Raw genomic sequence first — 13,161 nt, 5'->3', positions numbered from 1 at the left:
GTTATCAAAATAACCCAGCATTTTTAGTGTGCACCATCTGATTTTTGGAATATTCAGAATCAGTAAAAGTTTAAACAAAAGGATGACAGACAAAACAAGTCTTTGACTTGCTGAGGAAGTTTGTTTGAGACAATGTGGGTGCTGCAGCTGCAATGCCACCACAGACAGACCTCTAAAGGGTTTCCGGTTGTGCCAACGAACGTTTTTACGCAAGACAGGAAATGCTGAAAGTCATCTGCAGAGTAGACTTCATCTAACTCAGCCTTGACACACTCACCTTCTCTGAAGGTGTTCAGTGTGCAAGAATTTGATTTTTGATTTAGTTTTGTGCTCTTTTGCAAAGACAGGAGACTATTTCTTACAATGGGTTCAGAGGAAAAATCGGTGGAGGCTGCGGATCGTCCGTCTCAAAAAGAAGAGGGATCACCAGAGAGGGAAAGAACCGAGCACCTAGAGGAGGAAGCACCCCAGTCCACGGTCCTGCTAAGCACCTACAAATGGCAAACTGGCTCCAAGGGATCCCTTCATGAGTTGTTGGAAGATGGAACATGTTCACCTGAGAAGTCTCAAAGAGGCAACAAGTGGAACAAGAAGCAAACATGGCGCAAGGCCTTAAGTGAGGACTCCGAAGACAAAGAAACCAAGATGAACTCCGCACGAAAGAACCCTTTCAGAAGGGCCTTCTCAATGCCCACCACCTCGTTTTTTTCCACCCTGACGCAATCGTCCTGCAGCCCTGGAGGCGCATCAGAGGCAGACTGCGACTCGTCTACTGACCTCCAGCAAGAAGGCGGAGGGGCCCGCTTCAAAAAGTACTGGAGGTCCGTGTCTCAGAAGCTGAAAAGGCCCAGACTCCACAGCCGGAACAGCACCCCCGCATTGTTACCAGGTGAGTTGTCTGGGTTTGAAAGAAAAATACAGTCATCCTCTCAGCTTTGTAGTTAAGGTTTTTTTTCGATATATGAAAAAGTCACGGTTTGGTACATACAGTCGTGGTCAAAAGTTGTAAAGAACATAATGTCATGGCTGTCTTGAGTTTTCAGTAATTTCTACAACTCATATTTTTTGTGATAGAGTGATTGGAGCAGATACTTGTTAGTAACAAAAAATATTCATGAAGTTGAGTTCTTTTATGAATTTATTATGGCTCTACTGAAGTATACATACAGCAAGGTTAATATTTGCTTACATGTCCCTTGGCAAGCTTCTGGTTGAGTTTTTGACCACCCCTCTGGACAAAACTGGTGCAGTTCAGCTCAATGTGTTGGTTTCTTCAGCACTTTTAAGTCAGGACTTGAGGAAGGCCATTGTAGAACCTTAATTCTAGCCGGATTTAGCCATTCCTTACCATTTTTGACATGTGTTTGGGGTCATTGTCCTGTAGGAACACCCAACTGCACCCAGGACCCAACCGCCGGGCTGATGATTTTAGGTTTTCCTGAAGAATTTGGAGGTAATCCTCCTTTGTCCCATTTTACTCTATGTAAAGGACCAGTTCAATTGACAGCAAAACAGGCCCAGAGCATAATACTACCACCACCATGTTTGACGGTAGGTTTGGTGTACCTTGGGATTAAACGCCTTACTTTTACTCCTCCAAACATATTGCTGGGTATTGTGGCCAAACAGCTAACTTTTTGTATAATCTGACGTCACATGGACAAAGATAAAACCTTCTGGCGGAAAGGCTAAATCAGGGTAGAATGAAGGTTTTAGAATGGCATTCCCAAAAGTCCTGACTCAAACGTGTGGACAATGCTGAAGAAACAAGTCCATGTCAGAAAAACAACAAATTTAGCTGAATTGCACCAACTACATTTGTCAACGAGCTATTGCAAGGAATTTAGGGATTTCACCATCTACGGTCCGTGATATCATCTGAGGGTTGAGAGAAACTGGACAAATCACTACACGTAAGCGATAATATTACGGATCTTTGATCCCTCAGGCGGTCCTGCATCAAAAAGCGACATCGGTGTGTAAAAGATATCACCACATGCACATGGGCTCAGGAACACTTCTGAAAACCACTGTCAGTCACTACAATTTGTCGCTACATCTGTAAGTGCAAGTTAAAACTCTATTAAGGTTCTGGTTGAATTGTTGACCACTCTTGACAAAATTGGTGCAGTTCAGCACAATGTGTTGGGTTTTCTGACATGGACTTGTTTCTTCAGCATTGTCCACAAGTTTAAGTCAGGACTTTGGGAAGGCCATTCTAAAACCTTAATTCTAGCCTGATTTAGCCATTCCTTTACCACTTTTGACGTGTGTTTGGGGTCATTGTCCTGTAGGAACACCCAACTGCACCCAAGACCCAACCTCCGGGCTGATGATTTTAGGTTGTTTTGAAGAATTTGGAGGCAATCCTCCTTTTTCATTGTCCCTGTGAAGGACTCGCACCTCCGGGTTCCTCGGACCACCCAATGATGGACATGACAGGCTTGTACGGTTTGGAGATTTTGTTTATTTTTCAATAAACCTCCTTCTCCGGTCGCTTTTCAGCACTTGCCTCTTCTCCCCGTCTTGCTCTTCCGGTCGCTTTTCAGCCTTCCGCGTCTTCACCTCCGTCTCCGTCTCGCTCGGGCCCAGGTTCGTTCTCGGCCATCCACTTAAACACCACCAACCACCTCCTTCCCGGCTGCTGCCCTTTTATACAGTGACAGGTGACGAGACACCTGCGCCCAGGTGGGCCATCTACGCACCTGTCACCCATTTCAGACACCTGTCACCTCACCTCGCTGCAGGTCCGCAGGCCACGCCTCCTCACAGTCCCATTTACTCTCTGTAAAGCACCAGTTCCATTGGCAAAAAACAAGCCCAGAGCATAATACTACCTCCATCATGCTTGATGGTAGGGATGGTGTTCCTGGGCTCTCCTCCGAACATATTGCTGGGTTTTGTGGCCAAACAGCTCAGTTTTTGTTTCATCTGACCCCAGAACTTTCCTCCAGAAGGTCTTATCTTTGTCCATGTGGTGTCTGTTTGGACATGCACGACTTGCTTTCAGACGAATACCGGAAGTCAACCAACAGGAAGTAATTTAGCGGAAGTAACATCATCCAATTGCTGTTTACCGATTAAGGTAGACAAGAAATAAAAACAACTTTAGCCAAATTAAAGCATTGCAATAACTATATTGCCAAGTAACTATGTAAAGAATATTAACAATAGACTTCAGGACAACACAGTGTTACTGTTCATTAACTGTTAATTGCTGTGAAATATAAGATTATTGCATTTTTTTTGTCATTTGTTGTATTTTTACAGTACATTTTGATTACAGTATTTTACCAATAAATGCTGTAGAATCCTGGGAATGTTTTACAGTGCGCTAATGCAGATATTAAACGATCAATCAATCAATCAATCAATGTTTATTTATATAGCCCCAAATCACAAATGTCTCAAAGGACTGCACAAATCATTACGACTACAACATCCTCGGAAGAACCCACAAAAGGGCAAGGAAAACTCACACCCAGTGACTCTAATTATATGTACTGGTCCACCTCAGGCAACTTTGTTGAATTTATGCATAAGGTTTTAGTAACTAGAGTGAGTTTTTAAGCGCATAATTAGTAAAGCCACAATCATTTCATATTATTTGTTGCTGACTAGTGTTATGTGATTTATTGTGTAGAAATATGATCAATGATCATAATATTTTATTAGAGCGTATCAAAACACCAATTGGTATGTCAGACTTAGCCCTGTCTTGGTTTAACTCTTATCTTACTGATAGGATGCAGTGCGTCTCCCATAACAATGTGACCTCGGACTACGTTAAGGTAACGTGTGGAGTTCCCCAGGGTTTGGTCCTTGGCCCTGCACTCTTCAGCATCTACATGTTGCCGCTAGGTGACATCATACGCAAATACGGTGTTAGCTTTCACTGTTATGCTGATGACACCCAACTCTACATGCCCCTAAAGCTGACCAACACGCCGGACTGTAGTCAACTGGAGGCGTGTCTTAATGAAATTAAACAATGGATGTCCGCTAACTTTTTGCAACTCAGTGCCAAAAAAACGGAAATGCTGATTATCGGTCCTGCTAGACACCGACCTCTATTTAATAATACAACTTTAACATTTGACAACCAAACAATTAAACAAGACGACACGGTAAAAAATCTGGGTATTATCTTCGACCCAACTCTTTCCTTTGAGCCACATATTAAAAGCGTTATTAAAACGGCCTTCTTTCATCTCCGTAATATCGCTAAAATTCGCTCCATTCTGTCCACTAAAGACGCTGAGATCATTATCCATGCGTTTGTTACGTCTCGCCTCGATTACTGTAACGTATTATTTTCGAGTCTCCCCATGTCTAGCATTAAAAGATTACAGTTGGTACAAAATGCGGCTGCTAGACTTTTGACAAGAACAAGAAAGTTTGATCACATTACGCCTGTACTGGCTCACCTGCACTGGCTTCCTGTGCACTTAAGATGTGACTTTAAGGTTTTACTACTTACGTATAAAATACTACACGGTCTAGCTCCATCCTATCTTGCCGATTGTATTGTACCATATGTCCCCGCAAGAAATCTGCGTTCAAAAGACTCCGGCTTATTAGTGATTCCTAGAGCCCCAAAAAAGTCTGCGGGCTATAGAGCGTTTTCATTTTGGGCTCCAGTACTCTGGAATGCCCTCCCGGTAACAATTCGAGATGCTACCTCAGTAGAAGCATTTAAGTCTCACCGTAAAACTCATTTGTATACTCTAACCCAGGGGTCGGGAACCTTTTTGGCTGAGAGAGCCATGAAAGCCAAATATTTCAAAATGTATTTCCGTGAGAGCCATATCATATTTTTTAACACTGAATACAACTAAATGCGTGCATTTTTAAGTAAGACCAACATTTTTAGAATATAATAAATCTCTTATTCTTTTTAATATCATTGTTAATCTGAAGCTAACCAATAATAAATAAAATGTCATGTCTGTTGATCATGTTTTTGTTTGGCCATGTGCTGTTTGTCCTTTGGACTCTTTAAGTTCCTGTTTTTTTTCCACTCCCTTGTCTGGTTTCCTTGGTTACTCATTTTGTCCACCTGTCTCTGGTGGACAAAACGCCCGCTCACCTGCTTCCCGAGCACTAATCAGAGGCAGTATTTAAGCGTGTCTTTGCCATTCAGTCGCCCTGTGCTGACTTGTTTCATGCCTTGCCATGGTTTCGTGCTTCATGCCATGCCAAGTAAGTTTTGATTGATTTACGTTCTTAGTCTGTTTATGCGTTAGCTTTGTTCTTTAGCCCAACTTGTGCCTCCGCTGTGATCGATTTTTGTCTGTATATTTTTTCAGTTAAAATTAAATCATGTTTTTACCTAAATGCCATGTCCCAAGTAGTCCGTCTGCCTTCCTGGGAAAACGACACCGCAGCAAGCTGCAATCCCCCCATCGTGACATAAAATAATTCTTACCATTAATGCGACTTCTTGAACAGGTGCGGTAGAAAAACGGATGGATGGATATAAACGCATGAGAATGTTTTATGTTATGCACGTTATTTTTAGCACCGTGATTACCAGCGAAATTATTCATAATTATCGCGTTAAGCAATGTCAGCTAAGATTTATCTGAGAGCCAGATGCAGTCATTAAAAGAGCCACATCTGGCTCTAGAGCCATAGGTTCCCTACCCCTGCTCTAGCCTTTAAATAGACTCCCTTTTTAGACCAGTTGATCTGCCGTTTCTTTTCTTTTTCTCCTATGTCCCACTCTCCCTTGTGGAGGGGGTCCGGTGCAATCCGGTGGCCATGTACTGCTTGCCTGTGTATCGGTTGGGGATATCTCTGCGCTGCTGATCCGCCTCCGCTTGGGATGGTTTCCTGCTGGCTCCGCTGTGAACGGGACTCTCGCTGCTGTGTTGGATCCGCTTTGGACTGGACTTTCGCGACTGTCTTGGATCCATTATGGATTGAACTTTCACAGTATCATGTTAGACCCGCTCGACATCCATTGCTTTCCTCCTCTCCAAGGTTCTTAGTCATCATTGTCACCACTGGGTGTGAGTTTTCCTTGCCCTTATGTGGGCCTACCGAGGATGTCGTAGTACAGGGGTAGGGAACCTATGGCTCGGGAGCCAGATGTGGCTCTTTTGATGACTGCATCTGGCTCTCGGATAAATCTGAGCTGGCATTGCTTAATACGATGAATAATGAATAATTCCACTTGTAATCACAGTGTTAAAAATAATGTTCAAAATATAAAACATTCTCATGCATTTTTAATCCATCCATCCGTTTCTACCGCACCTGTTCAAGAAGTTGCGTTAATGGTAAGAAGTTATTTATTTATTATTGGTTAGTGTGGGGCTTGCCCTCCTGGGGGTTCTTCAGACCACCAAGCACCGACATAAGAGCCTGTTTCAGGGTTACAATATTGTTTTATTTTTCAATAAGTCCCTCAGTTGCTTTCCGGCAATTGTATTTTTCTCTTTCGTTTTCGCTCGCGCTCTGGCTCCAGTCCTAACGCCGTCCCTCCTCCTGGCTGCTGCTTATAACAGAGTGACAGGTGATTAGATAACAAGGCCCAGGTGGGTCGTCTACGCACCTGTCGCTGATTTAGAGGCCGGTCCTGGCACACCCCAGTTCACTGCAGGCCCACAGGCCACGCCCCCTCCACAGTTAGCTTCGAAATAACAATGTTATTACAAAGAATAAGAGACCTATTATACTCTAGAAATGTTAGTCTTACTTAAAAATGCACGCGTTTAGTTGTGTTCAGTGTTAAAAAAAATATTATATGGCTCTTACGGAAATACATTTTAAAATATTTGGCTTTTTGGCTCTCTTAGCCAAAAAGGTTCCCGACCCCTGAGTAAGACCAACATTTTTTGAGTATAATAAGTCTCTCATTCTTTTTAAAAAACATTGTTATTCTGAAGCTAACCAAAAATAAATAAAAATACTCCATACCATTAATGCTACTTCTTGAACAGGTGCGGTAGAAAAACGGATGGATGGATTAAAAATGCATGAGAATGTTTTATATTTTGAACGTGATTTTTAACACTGCGATTACCAGCGGAATTATTCATTACTTATCCTGTTAAGCAATGTCAGCTAGGATTTATCTGAGAGCCAGATGCAGTCATCAAAAGTCACTTTAAAGAAAAAAAAAACTGGGGTAAACACTTCCTGGCTTGAAGGCCTCGTGCTCACGAAATTGCAACTCTCATTTGCAAAGTGATGCTATCTCTCTTTTTGTACTGCTGCTCACATCCTGTGAGCTTCCCTTCCACTTCTAGTGCCTCACCGGCAATGTTCACTCTGCTTTTTTATGAGTCTGAGCAAACGCACAAAATCCCTGAGCTTTTATTAGACCACATCTGATGTGCAAAATGTGGCCATAGCATTAGCACACCTGTCCCAAATAATAATAATATAAAATAATGTAATATAATATATTATAATACAAACCCTGTTTCCTTATGAGTTGGGGAATTGTGTTAGATGTAAATATAAACAGAATACAACGACTCGCAAATCATTTTCAACCCATATTCGGTTGAATATCAATCAATCAATCAATGTTTATTTATATAGCCCCAAATCACAAATGTCTCAAAGGACTGCACAAATCATTACGACTACGACATCCTCGGAAGAACCCACAAAAGGGCAAGGAAAACTCACACCCAGTGGGCAGGGAGAATTCACATCCAGTGGGACGCCAGTGAAAATGCTGACTATGAGAAACCTTGGAGAGGACCTCAGATGTGGGCAACTCCCCCCCCCTCTTTGGCAATGACCTTTTGTGTCTTGCCCTCCTTCTTTAAAGTATCAATGGTCATCTTTTGGACAGTTGTCAAGTCAGCAGTCTTCCCCATGATTGTGTGTCATACAGAATCAAAACGAGAGACCATTTAAAGGCTTTTCCAGGTGTTTTGAGTTGGTTAGCTAATTAGAGTGTGGCACCAGGTGTCTTCAATATCTGACTCTTCCATCATATTCTAATTTTCTGAGATGTTGAATTTAGGGTTTTCATTGGTTGTCAGCTATAATCCTCTCCTTTTTGGCAAAAAACACTTGAAATGTATCAGTCTGTTTGGAATGAATGTATACATTCTACAAGTTTGACTTTCTAAATGGAATTAATGAAATAAATCAACTTATTCATGATATTCTAATAATATGACCAGCACCTGTAGGCGTAATGTGATCAAACTTTCTTGTTCTTGTCAAAAGTCTAGCAGCCGCATTTTGTACCAAGTGTAATCTTTTAATGCTAGACATGGGGAGACCCGAAAATAATACGTTACAGTAATCGAGGCGAGACGTAACAAACGCATGGATAATGATCTCGCTGTCTTTAGTGGATAAAATGGAGCGAATTTTAGCGATGTTACGGAGATGAAAGAAGGCCGTTTTAGTAACGCTTTTAATGTGTGACTCAAAGGAGAGAGTTTGGTCGAAGATAATACCCAGATTTTTTACCGAGTCACCTTATTTTATTATTTGGCTGTCAAATGTTAAAGTTGTATTATTAAATAGAGGTCATGCTACAATGACAACATATTTGATGTTCAAACTTAAAAAATGTTTTTCTTGGCAAATGATAATTAACCTAGAATTTCATGGCTACAACACTTGCCAAAGTAGTTGGGAAAGGGCATGTTCAACACTGTGTTACATCACCTTTTCTTTTAACTGTCATAACTTGGCTTGGACATGGATGGTATGTGCTCCTTCGACGCAGCGGGATTACAGGACGAGCCAGGCGTGAATTCAGGTACATGTTTTTTATTTAAACACTATAATCAAAAATAATTAAACAACAAAAAGGGCTCACAATGGAAGAAGAAACTTGGCTAAACAGTACAAACGTGAAACAAAAACACCTGCTCGTTGACATGAAAGACAATTTAACTATAAACTTAAACAGCACGATGGCAAGACTAAAGACATGAAACAAAAGAGTGCACTGTGGCATAAATACATAAACTTACACGGCATGGAACTGTGGACGAGGACGTGAAGGTTTGAACAGCATGGGTAGGGTGCGTGCGAGTGTGAGGATCCCAGGACGAAGACAAGAAAAAGACTGACTTAAATAGCTGTGATAATTAGTGAAAACAGGTGAGGCTGAGAACAGGGACGTGACATGACAGGTAAAAAGTAATGAGTTGAAATGGTAACAAAAACAAACCAGGAAGTGAAAAAAACAGAACAAGAGTCCAGAAAACAAAACAAAACATGATCAAACATGAAATCAGATTTACAGACGTGACATTAACACTCAATAAACATTTGGGAACTGAGGAAACTAATTGTTGAAGCTTTGAAAGTGGAAATCTTTCCCATTCTTGTTTTATGTAGAGCTTCAGTCGTTCAACAGTCCGGGGTCTCCACTGTCGTATTTTACGCTTCATAATGCGCCACACATTTTCCATGGGAGACAGGTCTGGACTGAAGGCGGGCCAGCAAAGTAACTGCACTCTTTTTTTACGAAGCCACACTGTTGTAACACGTGCTGAATGTGGCTTGACATTGTCTTGCTGAAATAAGCAGGAGTGTCCATGAAAAAGACGGCGCTCAGATGACAACATATGTTTCTCCAAAACCTGTATGTACCTTTCAGCATTAATGGTGCTTTCCCAGATGTGTAAGTTACCCATGCTTTGGACACTAATGCACCCCCATACCATCACAGATGCTGGCTTTTGAACTTTGCGTCGATAACAGTCTGGATGGTTCGCTTCCTCTTTGGAATATTCCTCGATGTTGAATATTTCCAAAAACAACTTGAAATGTGGACTCGTCAGGCCACAGAACACTTTTCCACTTTGCATCAGTCCATCTGAGATGATCTCCGGCCCAGAGAAGCCGGCGGCGTTTCTGGATGTTGTTGATAAATGGGTATCGCTTTGCATAGTCGAGCTTTAACTTCCACTTACAGATGTAGCGACCAACTGTATTTAGTGACAGTGGTTTTCTGAAGTGTTTCTGAGCCCATGTGGTGATATCTTTTAGAGATTGATGTCGGTTTTTGATATAGTGCCGTCCGAGGGATCCAAAGTCACGGTCATTCAATGTTGGTGTCCGGCCATGCCGCCTACGTGGAGTGATTTCTCCAGATTCTTTGAACCTTTTGATGATATTATGGACCGTAGATGTTGAAATCCCTACATTTCTTGCAATTGCACTTTGAGAAACGTTGTTCTTAAACTGTTTGACTATTTGCTCACGCAGTTGTGGACAAAGGGGTGTACCTCGCCCCATCCTTTCTTGTGAAAGACTGAGCATTTTTTGGGAAGCTGTTTTTATTCCCAATCATGGCACCCATCTGTTCCCAATTAGCCTGCACACCTGTGGGATGTTCCAAATAAGTGTTTGATTAGCATTCTTCAACTTTATCAGTATTTATTGCCACCTTTCCCAACTTCTTTGTCACGTGTTGCTGGCATAAAATTCAAAAGTTAATGATTATTTGCAACAAAACAAAAAAAAACAGTTTATCAGTTTGAACATCAAATATGTTGTCTTTGTAGCATATTCAACTGAATATGAGTTGAAAATGATTTGCAAATCATTGTATTCTGTTTATATTTACATCTAACACAATTTCCCAACTCATATGGAAACGGGGTTTGTATAACAGTATATATTATATACTGTTTATATAATATGTAAATATGACATACATGTTATATTTTATATTGCTACTATGGTCAATTTTGTGTCTACTTTATACCTTTTGTTTTTGCGCTCGTGCGCATTATTCGGCGGCATAGCTTGGTTGGTAGAGCGGCTGGGCCAGCAACTTGAGGGTTGCAGGTTCGATCTCCGCTTCCGCCATCCTAGTCACTGCCGTTGTGTCCTTGGGCAAGACACTATACCCGCCTGCTCCCAGTGCCACCCACACTGGTTTAAATGTAACTTAGATATTGGATTTCACTATGTAAAGCGCTTTGAGTCACTAGAGAAAAAGCGCTATATAAAATATATTTCATTTCATTTCATTCTTTCCATCTTGATCCTGATCCTTTCCATCCTTTGTAACTGAGCTACTGTGTGGAAAAATTTCCCATGTGGATCATGAAGTTTGTCTTAATCTCAGTTAGAGATGTCTGATCGTGTCTTTTTTGCCGATATTCGATATTCCCATATTGTCCAACTCTTAATTACCGATTCTGATATCAACCGATACCGATATATACAGTGGTGGAATGAACAAATTATTATGCCTAATTTTGTTGTGATGCCCCGCTGGATGCATTAAACAATGTAACAAGGTTTTCCAAAATAAATCAACTCAAGTTATGGAAAAAAATGCCAACATAGCACTACCATATTTATTATTGACGTCACAAAGTGCATTATTTTTTCTAACATGCCTCAAAATAGCAGCTTGGAATTTTGGACATGCTCTTCCTGAGATAATCCTGATACTCACTACAACTATGGGAAATACTATACTTGGACTTTCACAAAGTGCATTATTTTTTTGATTTTTTTTTAAAAACATGCCTCAAAACAACAGCTACAAAAACAATGAAGGCACACAGCTTCAGTCCAGAGTATACTAGAGTCATAAAGTAAACAATAACATAGTCCTCCTTTAGTGCAAGACTGCCTGGCATACTGTATAACAGGAAATTATAAACTGGGCTCAATCTGCCCTCCTCTAATGTATTTGTATGAGTATCACAAATGTGCTGCAAGCTGGTGGTGAGTGCTTGAAGTGGCCCAGCAGTCAGTCAGAGCTTCTGAAAAGCTGCGTTGAGACAGGGCACCTCCGTTCACTGCAAGCTGCAAAGTGTGCTCCGTGTAGGGCAGACTAGCCACACCAAAATCCACCATAGCCTTTGCCATATTGCGTGCGTTGTCCGTGACCACAAAGTGTGCTTTCGCCCTGGGGTGTTTTTTGTTGTAATTTAGTATTTTCTCGGCGGAGTCTTTAAGCAACAACTGTGTGGTACTACTTTTTTTTCGCTGTTTCCTTTTCATCCATCTTCCGTTCGTATTCATCGTGTATCTCCTTTGGATTCTTGAAGAGGAGGGAGATGAAATTGCTCGTATTAAAGCAAGACCTCTTGGTTCCTCCTCGCATAACCAACTTTTTGCAGTCATTGCAAATTGCCAGTTTGTTATCCGTCAGACACTTTAAAATAATCCCAAACCATAGACATGGTGTCGTTAGTCAGTCACGGAGCGAGCTGGCTTAGCCATGGCTACAGCACCGGCAACAACACACTCTTGTTATTGTTATCCTAGCGGCGATTTGATGAGGTCATCAAGTGTCGCCAGTAAACATCTCATGCTGCAGTCGTCAACTCCTGTGTTGTGTGACAGGGAGAGGCAACTGCTCTCTACTGCTCCCTATGTCCGTGTTTTACCGGATATGTGCCGCTCCGTACAGCGGCGTCTTAAAAAGTCATCAATTTAACTTTTTGAAACCGATACTGATAATTACATTTTAACACATTTATCGGCCGATATAATCGGACATCTCTACTATTAATACCTGTTTTTGTGTATTTGGGGTTGATATCTAACCATGGAGACTTTGCGTGGGATATTTATAAAGCAATTTTCCTCCAAATATTCTTCAAACAAGTCGTTTGCAATTTGAGACTTTAGTGACGTATCTTTCCTTAATACGTCAGCGCGTATCTTCACATATGGTAGAGGTTTATCCGGAGAGTTTTGCACGAGTATGCCAATTGTATTCAGTTGTAGCCCAAAGTTGTCGTCAACAAGATCCCTATTGTTCTTTATCCTCTTGTTGTGGGGCAGACCGGCTCGTACATGCACATGCATGTTAAAAACCTCCGCTGTTGCCATTTCCACAAAAAAAAAAAGTAGCATGTAGTTCTAACTTACATCTGTCAGTAGATGTCAGAATAATTTTATCTAAGTTATCAAAAAACTTTGTGTTGAAATGAGTTCCCGGCGAGAAGACAAAAACTGTCTTTGAACCTACCAAGAAGATGGCTTGTAAAACTCCACTGTGTAGGATGGGAAGCAACTTGACGGTGTTCTGTTTCTTTCATGTGTTGTAATCACAGAAAGATTGGTTCTTGACCCAAGAACTACAAAGCGGAGAGGAAGCAGGGCCCGACTCCCCTCAAGGCCACCTTTTATTTGAATCAATCAATCAATCAATCAATCAATCAATCAATGTTTACTTATAATGCCCTAAATCACTAG

General features: G+C 41.4%; 1 protein-coding gene across 1 annotated transcript in view; it reads left to right on the top strand.

The window, feature by feature from the left end:
* The first annotated feature begins 236 nt into the window (after positions 1-236).
* The window catches only part of rasal3 (RAS protein activator like 3), a 68,785-nt gene continuing 55,860 nt past the window's right edge, over positions 237-13,161 (top strand). The window contains exon 1 of the mRNA XM_061880647.1: positions 237-889. Coding sequence (XP_061736631.1) covers positions 364-889 — 526 coding nt within the window. The 5' untranslated portion in view covers positions 237-363. The remainder of the gene's footprint in view (positions 890-13,161) is intronic.

The sequence above is a fragment of the Nerophis ophidion genome, linkage group LG20 (genome assembly GCF_033978795.1).
Source record: "Nerophis ophidion isolate RoL-2023_Sa linkage group LG20, RoL_Noph_v1.0, whole genome shotgun sequence".
Lineage (NCBI taxonomy): Eukaryota > Metazoa > Chordata > Actinopteri > Syngnathiformes > Syngnathidae > Nerophis > Nerophis ophidion.
Note: the sequence above shows the minus strand (reverse complement) of the source record. Positions and strands in the feature narration are given on the sequence as shown.